This window comes from Caloenas nicobarica, chromosome 2, assembly GCF_036013445.1.
Source record: "Caloenas nicobarica isolate bCalNic1 chromosome 2, bCalNic1.hap1, whole genome shotgun sequence".
Lineage (NCBI taxonomy): Eukaryota > Metazoa > Chordata > Aves > Columbiformes > Columbidae > Caloenas > Caloenas nicobarica.
In genome coordinates, this window is record NC_088246.1 from 36,165,493 (window position 1) to 36,191,763 (window position 26,271).

The 26,271-nt window shown below is 37.4% G+C and overlaps 1 protein-coding gene across 1 annotated transcript in view; it reads right to left on the reverse strand.

Annotated features, from left to right (window-relative positions):
• Positions 1–1,581: 1,581 nt before the first annotated feature.
• Positions 1,582–26,271, reverse strand: part of SKAP2 (src kinase associated phosphoprotein 2) — a 115,910-nt gene continuing 91,220 nt past the window's right edge. Inside the window, exons 10-13 of the mRNA XM_065629960.1 lie at positions 18,381–18,449; positions 11,740–11,852; positions 2,140–2,241; positions 1,582–1,742 (exon numbers count right to left, since the gene is read on the reverse strand). Coding sequence (XP_065486032.1) covers positions 2,149–2,241; positions 11,740–11,852; positions 18,381–18,449 — 275 coding nt within the window. The 3' untranslated portion in view covers positions 1,582–1,742; positions 2,140–2,148. The remainder of the gene's footprint in view (positions 1,743–2,139; positions 2,242–11,739; positions 11,853–18,380; positions 18,450–26,271) is intronic.

A 26,271-nucleotide genomic window follows, 5' to 3' on the forward strand; every position in this document is an offset into this window, starting at 1 on the left:
GCGGAGCCGCTCCCAGCCCGGCCCCGCCAGCCCCGCGTTGGTCCTGTCCTAAATCAAAGTTTCGCAAATACGCACTTCGTCTCAATGAAAGCAGGGATTTCCTTCCCACTCCCCCCCGCAAAAAAGTAGGTGGTGGTGGAATTCGGAATTACTTAATTAGTAAAAAGACGTTTCGGTGGGCAGATTTATTATGCTGCCATGTTAACAAGAGAGAAGGAGCTTTTCTGGCCCTGATATTAACGCTTCACATTCTGTACACAATCCACAAGTGCACTTGATAAATTAAAGTAGTAAAAGATCTGAAGACTATAATCTATCATTTTAATGCTTCACTGATAACGTACAGAATCCATTTCAATGACCATCTCCTTTTTTAAAAAATCGCAATAAAACTCTGTAACCTGTTTGACTCCTATTAGAATCCAGCGCAACATCAAGTATCGTACATTAGCTGAAATAAAGCACCACATTTTAGCTTAGTGAGAGGATCCGAGTTCAGACTAACGTTACCTTTTAACCCACAGTGTTTCCAGGGCCCGCCTGAAGCGTAAACAGCACAAGCAACTACAAGGGGACCTGCACAGGCTCAGCAGTTCGCAGACTGGCCTGACCTGCCTCTTTGGCAGATTAAGGGTCTCACAAATCAAGTGTGTGGGAGGACTCGAAAAAGTTGATCTTGCATGCGAACAGTAAAGCGCATCTCCAAAACAAGAGGATTTGAAGTATTAACTCTGAGCTGCCCAACTCCTTTGTCCATGCAAGTGAGAGGATTTTAGTGTATACTTTCATGTTTTGACTGATGCTTTTAGCCGCAGAGTTCTGGATTTGACACAAAGACTGCAGGTAGCTGTTACTGATCCACGTAGAGCTGAAGATGTCTGTTGCACAACTTAAATCAGAATTCCACATATGAAAAAGGTATCCAGATTTGACTCTGTAAAAGCATCCTGTAAGGTACAGATAAAATATTTCACGCTACCACAGACAAAAATCATTCTTACCTGACATTTAGTTCATGTTAACTTAGCAAAAACTGTGGGGTTTAATATATTTTTACAAATTTTCACATAATTCATATCTCCAAGTCAGAATGGTCTCAGGTCCATATAGCCACACAGGCTGATTTATTACATCAGCAAAAGAACTAAGCCTTCATTTTGTGGCAACGAAATATTAGTTAACAATATAATACTAAATATATGAGAAAAATAAATCATTAGCTAAAACACATAATACAAAAACACCTGGAAGCAGGCCTGAAGATTTGCAATATTACACATAAATTTCCCTTGATTTTCCTAGGAAACTGCACAAAATGTATGGTGAGCATTGAAGGGTTAATGTATGCATGAACTGACTAATAGTCTTCTACTTTCGAAGTTCAGTTCTAAATCTGAGGAACAGGAAAACACAGCCAAATTCCCTGAAAGAACACGAACCTGTAGCTATACAGAGTGCTGCTTAAGAAAAGAGCAACAGGCACTATTTGGCTGCTCATGCCCCATATGTTAATTACCATCTATTTAATTTCCTAGGATTACAATTCTATAAAAAGTGGCTACGAAGAACATTTCCGCAGAATTATGATCAATTACAGTTTTTAATGTTTAATATACACAAGGCAACGATCTGAGTACGTTCACTGAAACCACAAAATGTGTACGGCAGAATCTTCTCCTTTCAGAGGCCGGGTCTGTAAACTGCAGCTGCACACCACTCTTGATTTCAAGTGCAGATTTCTCCTGATTAGGGAGAGAGAAGTGAAAGTTTATCACTAACCAAAAAACCTCAAACATGCATATCAAACCCAGTCGAAATTTATATCCCCTTCCGCAGTTTTCTGCATAGATGCCTACATAACACAACTAACTAGAAAGCAAAACAAGTTTGTTTTTTTTTTTAAAAAAAAAAAAAAAAAAAATCAACGTAGTTACAAAATACATATACTTTTTTGTATACTGTGGTTTAATATTTCGTATAGAATCCCAGAAAAATGCTTTAATTGAACCTTCAATATATTTTGCCATAATCTTTATGTTAACAGGACTTCTACGAAGGTTCCAGGAAAGAAGTACTTATGAAGCAGAGAACAAGGGAACATATAAGCCATTACAGAAGATTGGATTAAAATGTACTTACCCAGGCCTCTCAAATATCATACATCTCCATTATGTAGGCTTTAGGCACCAAGCCAATGGTTCCCTTCATTTCTCCTACCCACCAGCCAAATCTATTGTACTCCTAATTGAAAACAATATGCAATATTAACCTTTAGTCTGATATAAATGCAATAGAGTTTTGTATGCAACTCCTTATGGATGCTTTCTCTTATATACAGTTATAATCATTTCAACTGAAAATTAAAACATTGTATCTTTTTGTTAGAGGCATTCGCATGCAGAGTTAGGCAAAGCAGCAAAGACAGAAGTTAAATTTTTAAAAGGCCAGGCATACTCAGGAAAATTTCTTAATTAAGGCCATGCTTCTCTAACACCTACTAAAAATAGCTGACCTCTCCATCCTCTATTTATCACAAAAAATAAAAACCTTATCTTTGTAACTTAAATCTAATAGCACAATGTTGACATACAAGAATCAACTGAGATTCTTTCAGTATCACAAGGCTAAACTCTAAGAAACTTACCATCAACTTATTTTAAATACTACTAAACTCGGATGTGAAGGGAACACTATATATCTAATGCATAATCTCTTTCTACGGACAAAGTCTACTATTGCTTTAGGCTTGCAGAAAATTCTATGGCAGATCTCATATGTCTGACAGATGACTAATGTACTTTTGTTTGAAATTTGTTTAGGCTTAGTGAGATAAATATGAAACAAAATGAACTATAATAGTTTAAAGAAATAATATCTTCCAAAAGCAATACCAAGTAAGAGTATTGTGGGATCCAAATTTAATTTTTTTCCTATGAGGTAAATATTTTAAGATCAATCCCAACAGCAGTTCAATAAATTGTAACAGCTGAAATTGCACACATATATATTGAGTTACAAATGAAGCATTATTAAAACAGAGACCCCATTCAAAATTGAATGATTAGTAAAATAGAAATTACTTTGGAACAAACACGGAAAACACAAAATACACAGATATCTCTGATAAGCAACATCTGCTTCCTGCTACGCAACTCTTCTGATGAGGAAAGCAAAAGGCTGCAGAATTTTGAATTAACGGTCCTACTGAGATGACACTATAAGCTATTCTTTTGACTGTAGACAAAGTTTTTCGGTTATAAATAGTCAAGTGGAGCTTAAGGGTTAATGGAGTTTCATTAGAGCCCGAGCTATAATGATTTGCTGCTGGCATATTTGGCCTGGTCGAGAGTTCTCTAGGGCCCTATGAGGTGCTTAGTGTACTGAGCTCTCCCTGTGCTTAACTGCGATGAAGCCCTGCTGATGGCCCACATCCATGTGGGCCCAGACTTTTTTCTTTTTTTTCCCCTTTTTTTAAACACACTTGCATGCAGGCACAGACACACTTTTTCATTTTCTTATTGTGGAAGGCTGAACACTAGTCTTAAATTAAACACTTTCTTCCTTCTCTTCACGGTGAATTGGTGATTTAAAAGATTCTATCCTACCAGCCATAAAACGCTGCAGTAAGTGTGTTTTAAAGAAAATCCACATAAAAAGCAGCAGGAAAACCTTCATTTATGATGTGAACACACAAAGCAGAAAGCTGCAAAAATAATTCCACCTTCTTCTGTGTTTCCCTGCAGAACAGGCTGCTGGGGATGGGTCTGGTCTGAAAGTCTCGAGGCATCTGAAGCCGATCTTCAGTGCACTCTGCTCTCCACAGAAGTTAAGAACTGCTCATAACCTTTCCCATGAGCGTGCACATTACACGCTAAATCCTTAAGGGCTAAATAATACCCTGACGCTGAGGATTATAATGTTCCAGATCAGTCTGTTTAAAAATCTATGTTTTATCTCACAATACACTGGTTAAATATACAAACTGGATATCTAAACTGAAGTGGGAAATTGCTGAAAGGAGCAGTACTCACGTATACTACTGGAATCTCAGCAATAAATCTCTCCAAGAGAAAGCAACAAAAGTTTTTAAGCTGTTACATGGAACTCATGAAGTCACTGACAAGAGTGATTAAGCAAGGTTTGCTAGACATCAGCCAAAAAAACAAACAATACATGAAATGAGGGAAGTGGCATTAAATTGCATATGACAAATGGCACAGAAAAAGCCTGTGGACTACATTGTCCATTGAAAATGTTCCACATAGCAACACTACAGGAACTTAGAAATAATTGGTTTTAAAGAAACCATTCAGATACCTCAAATTAAAATTAAAAGCATGTTGCTGTTTTGAAAACTTTCTGGTTTTTACTACTTAGTAATATACCACTTACTGCTCTGGCATGAAACTAAGTGAAAAGATGAAATGAATGTTGATGTAACAGACCAGTAAACTAATTTTAGGACTCACTGCAACCATTATACCATACAGACGATATTGCAACACAGAAGCTTTTACTTTACATTACTATTCTTTGCATGGGTCTCAAGAGCAATATGAATCCCAATTAAACTATCTGCAGTCTATAAAAGTCTGAACAAAAACATAATGCAGATACCTGGCTACCAAGAATATAAAACTTTAATCTCAGGTTTTAGAATAATTATATAACACCCCCCTTTTAAACTGATTAAAGTACAGACATCTCTCTTTAAACTCCTAACCACTCCTTTCTGTCCTCAGGACCACAAAAGAGTGCTTACTAGTCAGCCAGATAAGCAGCCCCCCCCAGTCCTTTCTTGAAGCCACATATAAAATCCAAATTTATGTATTGTTTCTATCAACATTACCAATTATAAACTCCTTCACAGCAACATAATTTAATTAATACACTGCTGTTGTGAGGTCCGTACGGCTATAATGGCTGCTTAAGATTTGTAGAATAAAAGTCTGAAGCCGACATTTGTGGGAAATAATGATTAATATGCAGAAGGATATGAATACAGTTAGGAGTTTTATAGGAATTCTTAAGAGTTGGGAAACCCACTGCTTTTGCAAGCATGGGCTTTAGATCTCAGGTACCACTGGGTTTAGCATCTGGTATCCCTCACTGCATTCAGCTCTTAACATCACTGCTAACATAGGCAAGCAACTACAGAAGGACTGATAAAATAATGAAGAGTCCTTTAATCTACAGGAAACCATTGTAGTCAATTTATAAGAAATATTGCATCCCTTTGTAGGATGTGTAATTATTTTCTATTAATCATGTGCTATAAAGCTACATTATGTGGTTATTCTGTTATCACTAGAAAGAGGCCTGCAGTCAGCTCCTGACAATGTTAGGTAATTACTAACACAAAGCTGCTTTCTCCTTATGTAGAAATGCTATCAAGATCCAGAGGTGCTGTGATGCTCGCTGTATGAAAATAACTCTCCAAAGAAATTCAATAACTGCAAAATGAATTGCTCCAAGGCAAAGCGAGGGATAGGAGAGGGGGGCAGGGCCAGATCCAGCTGCCCTGCAATGAGGAGAATGCGCAAGTGTGCGGCCGCAGCTCTGCCATGGGACTGGGAGCACAGTTGCCACACCGGGCAATGCTCCACATGCCGGGCAATGCTGAGCAAGGACAGGAGGCAGAAGGGGCCACCACAACCCCTGGAAGACAAGCACCAGGGCAGTGGAATATATTATGGCAAATAATATAAAACAACCACCTTAACAAATGACCAAATGCTTTCTAAGCTACTTCTGTGTTTTCACTGTCTGGAAGACTGGATATTTTTTCCTCCTCAGCAGAAATTTATCAACCAAAGTGAAGCAACTTCCCAGGGCAAAAAGGAACAGGTTATGACTTAACATGTAACATGCTGGCAGAACACTCTCTGTACAGTATGCTGTGATAGCAGGGGAAAAAAATCCCATCAGGGTTTATGGGCTCCTTATATGCTCTCAGCTGCACACACTGTAAGCAGATGCTTCTCCGTGTCCCCATCCCAGCAAGGCTCCCTGCACCGATATGTACATACCTATGACTCCATGAGAGACTGTTCATAAAAGTTTTTGCACTTGAAGAAAACACAGTAGGTAGAAATACACTACCCGGTTTTCACAGATATGTTTTAAGTCCCAGATTTTTATACTATGTAGAAGAGAATTTTGATATGGAGGAAGAGAAAATTTTTATATACAAGAGGATTTCCAAAATAGTCTCTACCTTCAGAACAGATCCTCTGTGTAAATGAGGATCTCCAGATGCTTTGCACCATATTAACTTCTACTGACTTAGGCAAAAGTTGAGAACATCTGGTTCCTGGTGCAATTAGTCCCTATTGTTTAATACATATGGTATGTTTTTTGTGTTTGTGGGGTGTATTTTTTATTTGTTTTGTTTTTAAAAAGAGTTGCTGAAAATCATCATTGTGTTTGAATGCCTTGAAGAAAACAATGGAGTTGTATTTTAAAAAAAACACAACTGAAGTGTGTGAATTCAAGATTTTTCTTCAGCCCTCTTCCAGTGGCACTATAAGTAATACTATCTTACAGGCTGAAGAACTGCAAATCTTAAAAGTGAAAAGCAAAATGTATCTGTAGCCTTGTTCAGGGTTAAGATAAGTAGCCTCTTGTATCAAGTTAAAGCTGTGCAGGAAACAGGGAGAAATTTTTTTCTAAGAATATCTTGGGAGGCAATTTTGGCAAGATAATATTTTAAAACACCTCTAATTCATCCAGGAGATTCAGACTAACTAAAAAATTTTAGAACTTCCTTTGGTGTAATTGCTGAATGATACACTATCAACCAGGGAGCATTTTTGGCACAGAAGAGCATTTTCTCTAAAAAGTAGAAAATGACAAATGTTTTAGATAACTGAATGAGACTTCTTCACAGGTAGTAGAGTTGTTTTAAGATAGCAATAAAATGGCCATCTTTAAGAATATAAGCCTCAGATTTACTGTACAGTTGCGCTATTAGGTTTCACTTCCTACACTGACATGAAACAAAATAGACACCAATTAAAGAGTTCCAATATAAACCAGGGTAAGCAGACTGAATTCTGAACCAAAACAACTGGCCCCTGAAAACACCCTGCAATGACAGAAGCCTCATTTTATTTTCCATTAGATGACACAATGCCAAATTTTTTTCTAATCAGGTACGTGAGTAAACTGAGAGAACTGGAGTCACTTTGCATTAGTTTATCTTAACTAACTTTCCATTTAAAGGCCTTTGCTCTTATGTTTAGCCATGTATCTCTTTTTTTTTTTTTTTTTTTTTCCGAAGAAATATACCTAAACAAACCAGAAGAAGGAAGTGTCTTTTAGTTTTGATCAGAATCGTCCCACTGAAGTGAATCTCCCAGTGCTCCCACTTTCCCCACCTTGGCTCACTTTGCAGAGCCGTCCGTCTCAGAGCGCGCACACACGAGATTTCTATCACATGAAACTGAAATGGAAGAATGAAACTTGAATGCCTTCCAACCACTAATGAGTTCTCAACTTGACAAAACCAGGCTAGACCTCTTCAGACACCAAACCGCTTTGAAAACCCATAGTGTGGACACCGGGGCCTCAGCACTAAGTGTTTTACTCTGCAAATCTCCTGTTGGTACTCCTTGTTTGCTAAGGTAGACATGGGCAGTGCAGGCATGGAAAGAGAAATTACTGTTAAATATGGATCGCGGTATGATCTGTCAGAAAATAACCTGACAAAAATCACACTCAGGATTTTAGTATCCCTTTCACATATTTTTTAAAAGTACTGAATAAATGCATTTTATGAAGATTATACAGATAATGTAGAAAATGCTCACACTGATTATGAAACAGCTGCACTGTTGAGTTGTACTTTATTTCATAAGCAGTAATCTGAGCAATGGAGATTTCTTTGTCTTTTCACTAAGCAAAAAATACGAGTTGAGATGTGAGCATTTTAACAGACATTTCTTGCATTGAAAGAACAAAATGAATAAACGGTAATCTAGAGACCAACTTAACACACTACTTTCATGGAAAATCCTACAGCAAAGGTTTAAGTCATAGATGAGATTTCCACGAATCATAAATACCAGAGTGAACGGCATTATATTGCATTGGCATGTACTGAAATAATAACAGGGAAGGATAATTCCAGTTTGAGATATAACTTCTGATTTTCAACTATTATTTGTTTTAATGCAAATTTAAGTATAAATGAGATGGGGATTGAATTAGCTTACAAGTTAAGAAATGTCAGTAATTCTAGTAAGCAGGTGCCTGCTAAAATCTAAGTAAATTTCCATTACGACTTGCATTTGGCTGATGAAACTATGGAGTTTCCCAACACAAAACATGCACCCAAAGGAAACAAACAAATACTGCAAGAGCTGCACTTGCATAAATTGTGCACACCCAACTTAACAAAAAAAAAAAAATAGCACTACCTCCACTCACAGCCGTCTTTGATGCTGGAAATTTATTTCTTGAATAAGAGCTATGGAAGATTTATAAAAATGATTGTTATGTCATGGTTTGTTTCCTCATTTATCATATGGGCTTGAAAGCAAAGGCAAGCCCATAAATAAGCAGGAGTTAAGAGCAATCATCCTTTTAGAAAATGGGACGTCAAAATATTGCATTTCTAATAGTCAATATTAAGCAAGAAATGTTATTAATGAGTTCCTCTATGAGTAGAGCTATAAAATGTCTTCTACTGCATAGCAGGAGAGGGGTGTATAGTTTTCTGAAAGTTTACATGATTCATAGTGTAAGTTATAAAAGCCACTTGAATATCAATAATATTATAAATTAAAATGACAATAGTATGAGTTTATCTGTATAGATACATTGATCAATTAAACTGAAAAGTTTACTATTTTTTTAAAGAAAAGTTAACAAGTACTATTTCAACAGTTCCTGTTAATTCTGCTCAGATTAAGAACTCAACTTCTGAAGGAAACTCTCAAAGGTAGAAAAACCTAGAAAAAGGGTTCGGGTTGGTTTTTTTTTTGTAAGAGCCCATAGGACTGCTGCCACACAAAAGCTACAACGGACATAAATAATTTAGATAATAGCTAGAAGAGTTTTTGAATGCACCTTTAAGACAGGGAAAACATGATTTTCTACAGTAATTACACTAGCTGGGCATAGGTATTCGTGTTCTCAGAGTACAGGGATGCAAATCATGCTCATTACACTAACACTGAATTTTGATGTTCAGTTTAAAGCAAAATATTGGGGATTTGTCTTTGCATAACACATAGCTATTTTAGGAAGCAAAAGTTGCCAAACTGAAACCTTGCTCATTCTCCTAAAAGGCATTCACCTAGAAACCTACATGTAACATATTGCTCCTCTCTGCCTTATTTAAATTATACCAATGCTCAAATTTGCTAAACTGGTTCATAACTACTTCTGTTGTACTAATGATCTCATTCCTTGGAAACAAAATATTCACTTTTCCCCTATTGTCTATAAAGGTATGTGAAAAGCAGGTAAAAATGTATTGCTTTGGCATGACTATTGCTGGGAGAGACAAATATCTACCTTATCACGTTCGTCAGAGGAGGCTATACCATTTATATTTCATTGTAAAACAAAGCACTATTACATGTTCCGCAAATATGCTTGATATTTTGTTACTGCTTCACGCTTCCTACCATAATACCACTATACCTGTTCTTACTTCCTCATCAGCAAAATGTGATTTTCAAGAGTAATGTTTGTACCTAGTTGACATATGATAGAAAGGCAATAAAGCCATAGCTAGGTTCAGGCTGAAGCTGAATTTATGACACCATTTTGGATCCATACACATCGTCTCCTGTCAGTACCTGCATCTCCCATCTTCAACCACTAGATGGTGTGAAAAAATTAAAAAATTGCTGAGGATTCCTGCCCACTGCCACAAAATCCAAGTATTAGTGTAGTGGACTAGGAAATATTTTTTGAAGAAAAGTCTTGACCCACTTGAGGATGGTTAGGTTCACTTTTCCTTCAGTTACATTTTCCACTTACCAGACAAAGAGCTCATAAATGATCAGACCTTGAAACTGAACCAAGTGGAGGGTTAAGACAGATAATTCTCTGGCAGTTTCCCCTCCAAGGACTCTAAATTCAGAGCTGACAGTAGTGGCCAACACTCATTTTTCTGAAAAAGCTGTAACAACCTCTAAGTGAAACAGGGCTGAATTTTCTGGGTTGTATTTTGGAGCAGAAATCATTCCCAAAGAGGAAGGCTCTATATATCTGGAGCAGCAACAAGCTTGTTTCAAGGACTGATTTTGGATTAATCACAGCATGACCAGAAGACAGTTGATATGCAGAGGACAGCTTAAACTACTGGTTTTCTATTCTAATCAATTTTTTAAATCCTCACTCTTTTGGGGAAGGAGTAGCAAATTATTTTTTTTCATCTACAAGCTGAATACTAGTCCCCATACCATAGCAGAAGGGTACAACCCACAAAGAGTACAGTAGCATCCGTTTGTTCATGGGCTTTTTTGAGGAACGGAAAGGGGGACCAGGTGGTTATTTAAAATTTTATACAGTGTATAAAATGTATTTTATACAGTGCTGTATAACTGCTTGAAAGTCTGCCCAATCCAAGAGTGTCATCTGGCCTTTAGTAATGCAATTCAGTTATTAGTTTAAGTGACAATGAAATACCTCAAAAGACATACATGGTCACATTACCGTTAGTAATATGTCTTCTATATTTTTATATAGGACTATTTTTCTATCCATAAATCTTAAATTTATTTAAACAGAAGCTGTTACATTTATTATCCGGAAACATTGCAGTTAAAGGTATCACAGAAGATTTAAAGCAATTGTGACAAAACTGAAGAGTTTGAAACTAAGACAAACAAATGCCTTTAAGCTTTCCTGCACCTACGTGTGTATTTCAACAACCTACAATAACTTTGGCATTAATTATATTGAATGCAATTACATCTGAGATATATATTACACATCTATTTTAAAAGGTGGTGTGTTTTTTTCAATGAGAAGTTGAAAAGCTCAGCTCTTTTCTAATATGTGGGGAAAAGAGAAATTTCCTGTCATGAATTATTCAGAAGTGGACTTCAATGGATCATGAGATATATATTTCAGGAGAGGTTTCAGTTTTGTTGAGAGGGTTAAAGAAAAACAGGAAAATTAACCAGCATTAAAGTAGAATAAAATTTCATGCTTATACTGTCTATCATCACTTTAGATGAGAGGAATTATATTTCTCATTTGCTTTGCAAACAGCAAAGTAGTAAATTAAAAATTGCCCAAATCCGTCAGAGGAAGCAAATTTGGAATCTGAACTGTCAGAACAATTACAATATACATACAAAGATGAAAGCATCATTCAAAAAACCAAACCATCTTCTGTAGCAAGATGCCCCAAAAGTCAGAATCAGCAGTCAGGAATATAAAACAGGAAACAAAAAGCATAACATACAAGACAATTTAAAATTCTACAAGGTTAACTTTTGCAAGCAGAAAGCACATTGTATCCCGTTAAATCAGTTAACAAATGATGGTCAGGATTTAACAAGTAAATAAACATGCTTTTAAGTTAATTCCTGTTACACGACTATGTTTTAAATGTGATTATAGTTCATTTGACAAAATAATTAATTGCAGTAAATATCTGATTGCAAACAAAGGATCTGAAAGGGAGTGTCAGTTTCCCCCCATAGAACTGTGGGAATGTGCCCTTCTGCCATGGCTCTCTTCTTACAGCTATGTAGCCTCAGTAGCATCCCATACCTTGCTGAGAATGTAGATAACGTCACCACGTTTAAACGTCAGCTCATCAGGTACATCTCCTGTGCAGTCCCACAAACCTTGATAGAAATTCGCATAATCCGTGTTTTTGCTGTCTGTGAAGAAAACAGCATCTAATTACAAAAGGATAAAGACTGAGGGACTACAGCTACTCTTTAAATCTCCAGATAGTACAAAGCAATTCATTAGCACACACTTCTTACTCCTGTTTTTAGAAACGGCTCCTTCATACCACAAAAGCAAGTGGAAAACAAGTTTAATGTGCAAGCCCTTCACTGGCAAGTCATATCACTTAAAGACATGTAGCTACAGGTTTTCAAAGCATTTTTCAGCTGCAACTTAAAGCAGCTAGTTTTTCTCTACTAATATATTTCCAGCAAGCCATATTTGTATCTCAACTTGGAACAGATAAAATTGCTAGAATAGAATTAATAATAGTCTGTGAAAGGAAGTCAAAATAAGTATTTTGTGTTATGGTCCCCCCTCCCTCTCCTGTTCCAACAAAACTAAATAACTTCTCTGAGAACCTTTGAGATAATCCTTGATTGTTCCTTCTGAAATATTGGAGAACTTGGAAACTGTTGCTGAAGCTGCATTTTAAAAATATTTGTGTCAGCTCCAGTTTAGGACGTTAAGCTCTGGCTAAACATGCAACTACACTACAGCCATAAACTCATCCTTCTAACAGCATAAGCACAATGGATGTGCTGTGTTCAAGCTGCCATACAGACCATTAACTGATTGATTATTTAGCACTCTTTGCTCTGTAATACGGCAATAACACAGTAATAAATGCTTTGTCATATACTTACAATACAGAGCACATCTATTGAAACACAGCGGTTAAATACACTGGGTGCTTCTGTTACACTGCAAACTATTTCCTGTTTTTAATTCCAGGAGAATGGAGTGCGATGAGTTAATGCAAAAAGAATGTAAGCAATACCACTCAGATGACCAGTTACATTATGTATACACTAACCAGACAGAATGTATATGTACTAATAATTTACATCACTGGAAAGCTATCTTCTAATTCTGACAACATAAATATCACTGAACTGGCTGGATCAAGGCTGTCATCTTAGTTTTGTTATATGATCCTTGAACAGCAGGCTTGCTGGTTATTCCAACATATACCAGTTACATTTGCATGTCGTTAGCACTCTACACCATTATTTATAGTTTACAATTTAATCATGATTGGTTCACTTTATTACTGAAAAAATCCTGCTAAAATATCAAGTATCAAGCAATAGAAAGTGTCACGCTATAAATAAATATAGCAGTATTCAACTTGTATTTTTCCCTATTTTGACAAATACTTAGATTTTAATTTTAATACAGTCTGTATGTGCAAGAGAATAAATACTTCCTATTTATCCGTTTCCATCTGTGTTCTGTGCTATCTTGTTTTGATGGCAATACTGTCATAAGGTAAAATATTCACAACCTTGAATTTAAAGCTGTTAGGCACATTAGCCACCATTTAATTTTCCATAAACTGGTGATTAGTAGCTACCACTTGCTATATAGCACTAGAGGGCGTTCTGACTACCAGTGCACAAATTCTGTCACCACACCAAAAGCAGCAATATATACATATATATTATACAAACTCATGACCACACAGAAATAAGATATGTGGTTGTTGTAAAATGCATAGACAGAATAATTTCAAGAGGAAGGTGGAATCAGTTAGAAATGTTGCACCTCCAAGTTTTGGCCCTTCCCATTTGTCAGGCTCATTATTCACCAATTTAGCATTAGATAATCACAAACAGTAACACAGGTTAGTGCCAAATTAATTTGTGATAAATATTAAGAATCTCTTCTCAGTCTTTTGATACAGCACTGATCACAGTTCCCAGCTCTATTTTGTAAAAGATAATGTAAGCCCGGGTGAAAAAAAAACCTAAGAGGGCTATTTCTGTATATCCCACCTTCCAAACCTTTCAGCAGTTGTCTTACTGATTTGGTTTAAAATACAAATCAGGACTTCTACTTCTTCAGAACTGCACTGAAATGCATCATGACTTTTCACGTTGACCTTTATCACTTTGAGGTCTGTTCTTACCTTTATGTGTCTGAAATAACTCCTGTTAACACTAATGGGAGTTACACGCGGAACATCAGCAACAGAAGAGATCCCACAGCAAGCGAGACACAATCTCTCCCTAGATGTTCATCATGAGCATTTAATTAAGCTTTAAATTGGGAAAGCCACTCAACTTAATAACATTGCAACACTCGAAAAGATGCATTTTAAAATAAGCTTATTCCTGCAGTGAAGATGTTGCCCAAAGACTAACCATGGCTCTGTGCCCTCATGCATGAATTCAGCATAAGGTAGAATTGTTCAAATCAGAAAGCCACATTTCTCAGAAAACCATATACTGCTATACCAGGAGCACAGAAATGAAAGATAAGGAGAGAAAGTGCCAGTGTAAGTTTGTGAACAACTATGCAGTGTTCATTGCAAATTCGAAATCCCCTCCCATACCCACCAGCACAAGTTTCTCCAAATTCTATAAGTGCAACAAATGCATAAAAGCCAATTGTCTATTTAACTTCAGAATCTATCTAAAGGGAAAAATGCTTCATAAAATGATTCATAGTGCTTCACAAACACAGAGGTAGAACAAAAAAAAGCTGCAAAAACCTTTGTAAAACACAGCCCATTCTTTCTTACTACAGCCCCCTTTTCAGTTAGAGAAGATGCTGCCAAATTTCATGATTGCCTCTGAAGAACTGAATAAAACAAATCCAGGAGACCCGGGTAAAGGAATTTGGTACTTATATGGAAATGAAATTATGTGGAGCTTCTGAAACACATGTAGTATCTGAAAACAGCTGGTGGATTTAGCATCAAGAATTTATGTGCCCATTACAGTTCAAATTCAAAAGGTATTGATATGCTGATATTACTCTGTCACAATTACAGCCTATTCTTATACACTGTGAAATGTCTTATGCCTTAAAAATATTATGATAATTGCTAAACTAAAGTCTGTCACAATTTGAAGGCACAGCCAGGCCACAAATATGAATAAGACATGACTGAAAAAAACTGAAATGTGTAGCAAAGGGTAGAAGCAGTTTGGTTTTACCTACCCCCTGCTTTTAATATTACCAATCACAAGGAATGGCTGAGCAGGATTTTGGACAGGTTGTTTCTCCAGGACATACTTCTTTCCTTCCAGGACAGCTATCTGGATGAACAACTACCCAACAGTTTCCAAAACTCTTCCACAAAGAATTCTTCATGGTTTTCTTCTGCCATCCCTGTTTTTCCAGTAACAGTAATAGGAACAACAGATATTTTTGTACAGTATACTGAAGAAAATACTTCAGAGTTTATTTGACAGATGAAACAGCAACTGCTGCCAGCTTTCCTGATGGTAGGCTCAGACTGCTTATTTCACTGAAAAATACTGGCACCTTACAATACATGCTTGAAGAAAGGTGAACAATTCAGGTAAAAAAATCTGACAAGTGTATCACTCAAGCATGCACTGTTTAAAATTTAAGAATGCCCATGGACTACTCAAGGAGGAAAAAAAAAACTCTAAGAATATGCTTACAGCCTTAATAAAAAAAAATAAAATCCAGAAAAATAGATTAAGAGTACCAATTTCAGAGGAATTTAAGTGTGCTGTCCAATTGCAGGCTAAGCCAATCTAACTACAGGCTGGTCCATTCCTGCCCCCTCCTTTGTACCAGTTCTGGCACTTGCCATTTCTAAGCACAAACCTGGCAGAAAACTAAAATGACCAAAATGAAACCAGTAATTACAGCCCAAGTATGGAAATGCACTACTTAAAACATTAGAATAATATGTGACTCTGCCTGATTTCCACCGATCTTCCATTTTAACATTGATGGCATCTAAGTTAGCAAAACCTGCTACAGTAGTGACTTAGAACTAGTAGTTGTGTTATCTGCTTAAGCATTGCTGGTGGAGCACGGTGGTCCACAGCCCAGTATTTTAAACAGCTTGTCATTCTGATTCATATTCCTTGACTATTGATCAGATTTTTGAAAAGTTTATAGCATCAGACTTAAAGATTACTACTCTGGGCTACTTAACAATATTTGAAAGAGGTGAACTTCTGGAAAATTATTCTATCCCCTTTTGGTGATTATGTGCTCAATATTTACCATACTGAAGGCTTAAAGACGGACAGATAGGTGAAGTGCAAAATTAACACTACTACACAAGTGATTTAGACTCTCGGTGTTGAGTCTCAATGCTCACATGAGACACACCCTGTTAAAGAACACAGTTATTTCTTTGTTCTGATGATGTCCTGAACTCTAAAGAACGCTTGTTACTTACTTACGTGCTCTTTTCCCCCACCTACCAGAAAAATTATGAAATAGGGGCAAAATAACTGTATTTATTTGGACTCAACCTCTAATCTGGCCCAATCTGCTCGGTATAATCTTTCTCACTTCCCGTCTCCTATTGTTCTTTAGTTACTCTAAAATCAAAGTATTTACACCAAGAGAGCACAGAACATGACACTTACTGAAACAATGATTCTGGAAATGATATGAAGTTGATGGCAGTAGCAAAAAAAACCCAGCAAGCCATATTATATACCTGAAACTCTTCAATGCTTTGGTATTTTCAAATAATTAGGTCACTAGCTATTAATGTAAAGCTACCCAGCAGCAACAGTCAGCATCAAGACTAAAGGAATAAAAAGAACTCAAGTCTGCACATTATTTGAAGTACAGAAGTTGGGGCAAGAAAAGAGTAGGAAAAAAGAAAGGTTTTTTGCACTTATCAGGCTGAACTCACAAACAATTTGCAGAATATTTTCTGTGGAATTCAGGTTTAGTAAAACTAGGCAATAAATTAAAGAATGTGCGCATTGTTTCCATGGAAAAATAATGAAATATTCTTGAGTCAGGTTAGATATTTAAGATGTGATGCCTACCCGAAATACTCAAGTCTACTCAGCCCTACAAGTCAAAAAAATTTCCAGTGTTATAGTTAACTAAGGAAGATCAGATCAGAAAATTATTGCTTGAAAGGCATCTGGTATCTGGGGAGAACTGTTATGGTATTTTCAAGGACATTACACAAATACTAGTAAGACTGATAAGGCTGTTCTCATAGCAGCTGAAACTTTGCAGAAACAAAGGTGCTAAGGTTTTGATTTCTTAAAAGTAAGACCATTTAGAACTTCAAGAAGATACATTACTGAAAAAAAAAATGCTGTTGGCAACTTTATAATTGGATTGACCTTACACGCCATTATGACAACACACTCTTGTAATTACGGTAATGTCTAAATGAGTACCAAATATTAAGGCTGTAATGAGTCATGTTGTCTTACACATGTTTTTAGCAGAGCACAATGCTAACAGCATCTGATGACTTGGCTCTTGTTTCCTTTCCAAGAAAAGCAACCCAAACCTCCTCACAGCAACCTGTTCCTGCTTTCCTGTACGGGTCAGGAAATCAGGCCTCTGTTTCCTCTCCACATGTTGCAACAGGAAGAGCACTGAAAAGCTACTTCCTAAAGGAACTCCTCTTGCCCACCCTTTCCTTGACAGCCCTGAAAGAACTATGTGCATTATGTACGACGGGGGAAGGAGAGCCAGATTGCATGTCAGTGCAGGTCACAGTTACAATGCAGCAGATCTCAAAAAGGTACAAGGTCTGATAAGAAGCAAGTCTTCTCTACTTGCTGTGTCAAATCACCAATAGTTTATCTGAAGGTCTGTGCCCTTGAAGCACATATATATCTTGTTTTTAAGCATAACTGGAAATACCTTTCTGTCAAGAAAAGTTGTCTGGCCATGTGACTTTCCGTGGTGTATGCAGTTATTTTTCCAGTCTCAGAGATAATTAGCACAAGGGCAGTTTGCCAAGTTAAAGCTGAGAGAATATCCTTCACAGCCTTTCTGGGCATTTGTGTCCTTTTCCAATTTTTATGCTGCTGTCACTGGACTCTGGCATTTCTTACCCAATTCATTTGCTTTCTGTGGTAATCATATGCAATGAAGATATGCATGGCCAACATTTAAACAGGCTGCAGATCAATTAGTGGTCTTAAGTTTATCTGATTTTTATCAAAGAAGACAGAGCTTTGGGTCGATTGTCAGAGCCTGTGTCAAGTTGACCTTTTCAGAGACGTCTACATTGCCAGTCCCTTGGGCAACTTGTTGTCCCCTGTTAGTCTCTGAATGGCAGAAGTCTGTTCTGCTCAAGCACAAAGTATACACAGATGTCTATATTACATTCTTATAGGTTTGACAGCAACTGCATGTTGTATCTATAAACTGTCCTTTAGCAGTGACACTTCCTCAATGATGATAAGCTAATTTATGCAACTAAATCTCCTTTGTGCAGAAATGAAAGCTAATTGAGTCATTACAAAGTAATTCAGGAAGGAATACCTTGTATAAATTGGCTTACTTTATAAATCCTTCTCAAGTGGTTTCCATGCATCCTAAGTGGTGTTAAGCAGTTTTGCTGCCATCAAATACCCAGGTGAAAAACACGGCTTTACAGAGCTATAAAAACATTATTTTAAAACAGCAAAGGGAAGAGACAAGAAAACAAAGGTAAAAAGAAAGTGCATACACAAAATAAAGATTTTAATTACCTGAAACAGTGGTAACTTTCTCCTGGCTCAGTTTTCTGGGCACTTCAGCCTTTGAAGGAACACGTTCTTCTGCAAAACACATAACTGCAAATGAAACTCTGAAGGGACACCTCAGCTGACAAGAGTTACAGCCCACACCAGCCTGAAAGTCGCACTCTACATTTCCAGTTCGTAAGCCCTGTTTACTATTTTGCGTTTGTACAGAAGTTGGAGCATTGTTATTTCTGTGGTTTCTCCCACCCATCCAAACACTCCAAGAGCTTTCTTTCAAAAGTCTCAATTGTGAACATCTGTTTCCCTTTTCACTCTGCTCTGAGTGCAGTAATACCGAGCTGCAGTTCTGCTGGTTTTCAGTCATTCCAAGACTATTAGAATGAGGGTCCTATTCTGTTCCATATATTTCTTGCCAGGATAACGAAAAGGAAATAGAGGATTGAAAAAGCATCCCCAGCCGTGCAAGAATTCCGAAGTCCTTAAGTATGCACAGAAGGCAGAGGACATCTTACTTTCAACACTGGACACCTGCACAGCAGGAACACAGCCACTACGGATGCCGTGCATTCTGTGCTCCTGCCTACTGTGCCTGACCATGGTTTTAAGCAAGCCAGACTGTATCAAATAACTTAGCGCAAGTTTAGGAGACAAGAAAAGAGAAAGCCTGGCAGCCATCAGGTCTGAAGCGTGTTTTCTGGCTAGCAGGCTTGGAAAACTCTGAAATTCCCCGAGGCAATTTTGAAAGACGTGCTCCATACTCCGCGTCCAGCACAGACAGGGAGCTCCTTCGTGCCCATACCCTCACTTCAGTAAATCCACACTCCGCTCAGGACAGGGACGTAAGTTCTGTTCCTCACATGTCACAGTTAACAAATCTGTTGATGAGGCACAAAAGGGAAGAAACTATGAGGGGATTTAGCTGTCTTCTTTTTTAGGTTCATAAGGAAGTGGAAACAGATTTATCCAGCCTTTAGAGTATATCAAAACTGACAAAGCTCCTGTACTGAATAAGGAAATAGTATATTGATAAACCCACTTTGCAAACAAGAATTGGACTTCTAATACATTTAAACTATTTGGCTTTGCTACTCATCACATCTTGTACAGATATTTATGCTTCTTTTTAAGGCACATATTTCAGCAACTAATTTGGATATTTTATTAATGACAGACAGCAGATACAGAACCCAGCTTTTAAAACGTTCCTTATTGTGCAACTTTTATGTAATTGCCTATCTACTTTGACAAAGAGTGAATTTTATATCAACAGTTCAAAGGATTTTTAGCCTTGTAAAAATTTAACCTATCCACAAGACTGTTCCTGCACACATTAAAGCAGATGTTTAAAGCTCAAGAGTAGACCTGTTGAAATGAGTATGCATAATTGCTGCTAACACAATACGCAGCCCTACAAATATTACAATTACATCATGAGATTCACTCTACAAAGAGCTTTGAACTTCTGCCCTACTAAGCTGGCAAGAGATTTTTGCTGCCTGACTCTTGACTAGCTAAAAATCTGGCTGAGATGAATATAAACCATTATTTGAGCCAAGGGAAAAAAAAAACACCAAAAAAAAACCCCAAAAAAACCCAACAAACCAACAACAACAATAGAATGGGGAAAATCTGAAGCTTCAGTGCAACACAAACCACTCCAAACTATTTATTGCATTCAATTGTACTACCTCACTTGGCATAACACTTGCTGCACATTTCCAAGTACACTCATTTGTTTATTTTAAGTACTCACTATTGGAGCATAAAATACATCCCTACATGCTGTCCGGAGCACTAGGAGGCACTGTCATTCTGTGGCTTCCCTACCTCTAACACACCACTCACAGGTCATATTACCCTGGTATCAGTCACATTTTCTAAGATTGCTCCCTTTTCCCAGAACAACCCAGTTTCATCCAACACACAATTATACAATGATTAAATAAATGTGGATATTACATGTTACTGAATGTTTGGACCTACATCAATTAATGTGTTGGATGTACTGTGGATTTTAACTCTGTCACTGTCATGGTCATCAGAAGAGCTTAAGCCAAGGAGTGACTTTAGTAGAGGGTATTTGAACTGAAGTAAAACAGCAGAGGAGGTTTTAAGAGAATTTTTCATAAGGTATAGTTGAATACATGTAGATTGCATTGTGGTTTCATGGAGAAATTTAGAACATATGCATTCCCCTTTCTGAGAAAGGTATTTCCTAGGAACAAGAGTTCACCAGATCTGTATCTGAAGATGATAAAACATCCAAAGCAAAGCTCTTTGAATACTGAAAAGGTCCCAAATTCAAACAAAGGCTGTCCATATTAGCATACTGGTTTGGATCCCAACCATCCCCACTTATCCCACTTTGCTTTACACTACAGAGTTGTCACAGAAAGGACAAACTTTCAGTTGCCATTAGACTGGAAGAGGCACTCCAGAAGCACATGGAACATGGTCGACCAAAGTGACCCCATGGGAAACCTCTTCTGAAACATGCACAGCGCAAACATCAAGTCCTCAGCACAAACTTGTGCTTTATGAATCTGTTGCAAATGGTCCACACTACTTGCTAACGCTATCATGTTCACAGTGCAACAGATGGCTTAGGGTGGTAAAAAAGAACTTATGGTTCTTATTAGTGTTTTCTGGTATTATGTCCTGAAGCAATAACTATGTGTGGGAGATGTCCTTTAAACATAACAACCTCAATTACCCCAGGAATTACAGCTATAGTCAGATGTGACATACTAAAGATTCTGTTGCAACATGGAATAGAGTCAAAAGATGAAAAAATAAAATAAAAAATACAGTAGAACTCCTGTGTTATTAAGATACTGTGTAAGAGGAGTCAAGCAGACCTTTAAAATAATCTCGTACAATGTTTCCTTTGTTATCTCTTCTTCACACCATCACTACCACTGCCGCAAGAAAATATTCTTCTCCACCTCTCACCATGTCAAAATGAGACTAATCAACACTAATCAAACCAGTGAACTCTTCCAGAGCTGTAAATCCAAAGAACCCTTGAGATATACATTATGCTCCACACTCTGCTGGTACTCAGGGACTCTAATGGCAAACAAGCTACAAAATTCTTGTGGTGACAATGCAAAAAGAAACTAATTATATTTGTTAAGCGTTTTTTCAGTTAGTCCATGAACAATGTTGAAAGTAATTTACTTATTTAATTTGCAATCTGAAGAAAGAACAGAAAAACAATCACCCAATCATAGGTGATTCTACCATCCACACCATTTTAAAAGTTAACAATGAATTCTACAGTAGCTGAGGTTTCTTACATTAATCCCTTGGTTTTTTTTCTTCCAGTTTCTTTTATTTAAGTGGCAGGGGGGAAATACCACCAGACTATTTGAGTATAAAATGGATAAGAGTTTGGTTTGAGCAATGCATTCCTTCAATGGAATGTAGTATCTCCATGATAAATACACATAAACTTAGCAGTCTCCTCTACTAACACATTGCTTAACTATCTCTTTACTCTAGACTCTAACATAATGCCATTATTAATTGGTATTCTACTGTCTTCTAGTCTCTGACACATTGTCATTGAACAACACTAGCTTATACCTTGGATAATCTCAGTTTGTGAGTTAATATATTTTGTTCAACACTTTAATAACAGTAAACAAAAACAGCTCAGCTATGCAGCAAAATCTACCAAACCACACAGATGGTTATAAGGTTTTCATTGTGTGGTTTCCATAGCAATCATATTGCAAATCTGGAAGCTTCTTGCAAATAAGCAGCTTGTATTTACATGCCTCTCAGCTGCAGCATGGAACTCTACAACATGTGAAGTTGTTATTCCAATCACATATTGTTAGAAAAATCATGGGAAGATGGTTTGACCAGTTCAGATAAGAACTACTGCAGTTAACTAATTTTTTATCTATTTCATAATGATACAAACAATCACATGCTTGTAATACACATTAATACATCTTAATTTGAAATGGCACTGTGGTGTCAGAAGGTTATAAGCATACGAACAGGTCTTGTAAGACAGACCCTTGCAAAAGTACTTGTATTATTAAATAATCAATTTTTAAAAATCACAGTGCCTTTACTATTGTACTCAGCAGAGATGACAGACACGTGCAGATGAAAAGATGTGTACATGAAGAACTCTGCTGACACTGAACATCATGGGTCTAAACTGCTTCATGCAAGAAAAAGTAAAAGATACAATGGCATGGTAACGCCAAGAGTTTTAGTCCTCCACACTGGTCTTTTGCTACCAAATACTGGTCTTTTGCTCTGCATAAATGTAAACAAGGACTTTCAAACATGAATAAATGCTTACCATGGGGAAGAATCAAGACCTTTTCTCTCCCAGATCTATATTTTTATGAATTGACTTAACCCCACAACAGATGGGTTATTGCTCTAATAAGGAACATAAATCAATCCAGCCATGTAATTTTTTAAAAAACTTAGCAAGAACTGGCTTTTTTTACAAACAAGATTATTTGTTTAGAGAAGCATTTAAGAATTCCAAATAAACAGCAATAAACATGTGAAATTTTAGAACAAGATCAGTTTTATAATTTGGCCAAACTGACAGCCTCTGCTAGCGTTAGTAGTGAGGGCTGGAAACCACCTGGGGTCAAAGGAGTAAGAATTAACACCCTGTTTTATGCAGGGCCAGCAAGCTGTCATACCTGAGGACAGCGTTCCACAGATTTGGGGAGGGGGTCCTCTGCAGTATTCTTCCTCTTTACACACCTGTACATGCCTACACTCTTCACCCAAACTCTTATGGTGTTTTAGCCTAAGCAGCTTGATATCCCAGAAATCCTCCATGTGTTGCTTGATCCTAGGACTTATTTGTCTTGGAACGTGTATTTATAATGGCTGGGATTTTCCTTTCTGGTGTCTTCTTTGAGACTCCAGAACCACCCATTCTGTAGGGAGAGATCTCCAAATCCAAGCAGCAAAACCCCAGCTTTGATAATCCTCCAATATTCCCACAGATCTGTCCCTTTCCCCCAGTTCCTCCTGGACATGACAGATTAATGGAAGATTTACACAAAACTTCTTGACATTTCACCCTGCATTCCCGGTAACACTCTGGATGCACTCTGTGAACAAATGAAACAGCTTGGAAAAGGCTGCTCAGAGTGCTCTTCTCTAGCCATGGTGTGAGGTCTGGAAGGCAGCAGAAAGGGGGAGACAGACTATCATTTTATTAAAGCTTCATCTGACTGCATGGGGGTGGGTGGTTTGAGGATGAAAATGCCTCCAGGACAGTGGAAGAAGTGGGAAACAATCTGGTTGCTATTTAGAGAAGAGATTATAAATGTAAGAATTTCTTACCATGACAGAAGAGAGGACAATTCTTATTTTATTCCTACTTCTGTGGGTCAGGTAGTTACCACCCAACAGCTCAAACAGTTATATTCCTGCATGAAAAGCTTAAGTGAAAGAACTACTTCCAGAACACAAGCAGAGAAGACAAAGACAGAAACAGGTCACCCAGACGCAGGCTAAACACAGATGAGGTGACAGCAAAATATGATGCAGAAGTTGCATCTGAACAAATGGTCACCACTATGCTCAGAAATACAATGAGAAACAGATAATACAGAATTGTCTTCCAACAGAATACCGAAAGAGATCTCCAGGTTACAAACAATATAAAAACACATTTTAATGAAAAATATTGCACATACTGAGATGCTTTAGTTTTAGTTGAGGACAACCCATGTCTATTCCTAACCCCAATTCCTTCCAACACATGTGATTCAAGTCTGATTCCAAGATGGAGGCAAGAGGTTGCATTCAAATATATTAATACTAGCAGCTAACTGGACGGGACCTCCAACTAACACTTTTTGCACAAGTTTTAATCAGCTCTTTGAAAACAACCATTATTTAAATTCTAGAGAAAAGCTGAGTATATGCACCACCCTGTCCAACCAGTAGACAGTAACAGAATTCTGTTATTACTATTGACAATGTACTGACCTCCCAATGGCCTCAAATAAATAGCATTGGCAGTACAAAGTGAAAAAGCTAGAATCATGAAATACTTTGGAATAGCAGGGACCAGTGGAAATTACTTAGTCTAACACCCTGGTCTAACTCAGAAAGTTAGATCAAGTTTCTAGGAAACAGCATTTTACTTCTTTTGGTACTCCACTCTAAGCTACTCAGCAGCAGTTTATAAGGTTCTGTGCATTTTAATAGTTCACGTATGAAACAGCTGCAGCTAATGACTTATAGACCAGCATTAGCTCAAATGACTCAGTTTTGTCCAGATCTTGCCAAGTATCCAGATGGGAGGTTTCCTGAATTCCTTGATAAATCCTCCACTTTTTTTTTTTCTCAGTTGCACTTATTGTCTCTTGAAAAGGTGCTACTGTGCACCACCAGTACTCCCAGTTCTGTAAGCAGTCTGAATAACCAAACCAGCCATCTCAGCTAAAAGGAAAGCCCTGCTTCCTATTGAGAAGACCTTGGAAAAGTTACCTCATCATCCTCACAGAGAAGATTAGCAGATTTTGTTATAAATTAACTCAAGATCAGTGCTGCAGGAAAAGGAGGTGAGAAGGAGAGGAAGTGATATTGGAGACCTGGAATGTCACTTAGCCATTTTCTGGAGAAAAATAATTCTCTCTTAAAACAACCTTCCTGTGACACCACACAGTGAATTTAAGTATATGTTTTGGTTTGCTTAATCAAAACGAAAAAGCAGATATAACATTAATTCCCTTCCTAATGAAAGCATTTTGGAGTTACAGCATTTGCTAAACTAAAGAGTAAAGTAAACCAAAAAAATCTCAGTCCCACTAGAGGCAAATACAAAACACACTTTAAGGCTGCAATTCTTTAGTCTGGTGAAGAAGAATGTTGTTTGGATCATGTAACTATTGCTATAAAGAATAATAACAGTGAAGTAGTAGAGAGAAATGAGTAAGTTTGGAGAATTGTTTGAGGAAAAAACAATCTCTTTCTAAATACATCTGTGAAAAAGACAGTGCATTTCTCCTATATTATTGTACACATACCCAACTACATGAACTATACTAGGGCAATAGATTTTAAAAGCATGTTTTTAAAAGCAGGTAGATACTATAAGACTTATCACTAGTTTACTGGAGGGGGAAAGAAAACAACACGATATTTTTCTAGCAGAAAGTATTTTTTATAACGTTTTAGGGCAGAAAGCATGAAGACTAAGCGATCAAAGAACAGATCTCTGTTCTTGGAGGCAAAACAGTTACTCTCATACAAACCAGAAAATTGATCACTGTTAGCAAGGTTGTCCACAGTTTTGCAAAGTGGATCTTCTCACTCTCAGGTGCATAGTTTTACCATGTCTTCAGGAAACATGAGAGCATGCTTTGCTTTACTTATGTTCCCTGCTTGTTGAGACCTGTATATATGTCAGCACCTTTCCTCTTTCTTTTCCTTTCATTTCACACATACCAAGCATCCCAGTATCCTTGCTTCCCCACCCGTGCCCCATTCTATAGACACAACCAATACAGGCTATATCCTCTTCAGACCCCACAAATTTCGTTCATTTACCAAACACAGAGGTTGTTAGTATGAAAAGTTGCTGTTGCCAGGGCTTCACAAGGCCCTTCAGGCTTTAAGAGCAAAGTATCACAATGGGAGGAAAAGCATGTTCAGCCACCTGAACAACAGAACAGAATATATTCATTAGGACAACTGCACAATCCATAGAGGTACAGACAATTCCTGGTTTTAGTTATGAATATATTAAGATTTCATGAACTCAGCTTCATGGTTGGAGTGCCTACTTGGAGCTCCCCCTCCAAATCAGAAAGAAATCCTCAGTCGTATTTTGAATGACAGCCGAATCAACTTGGTTGTTCAGTTCTTAGCACTAGTCTTCCAAACAAGAAAT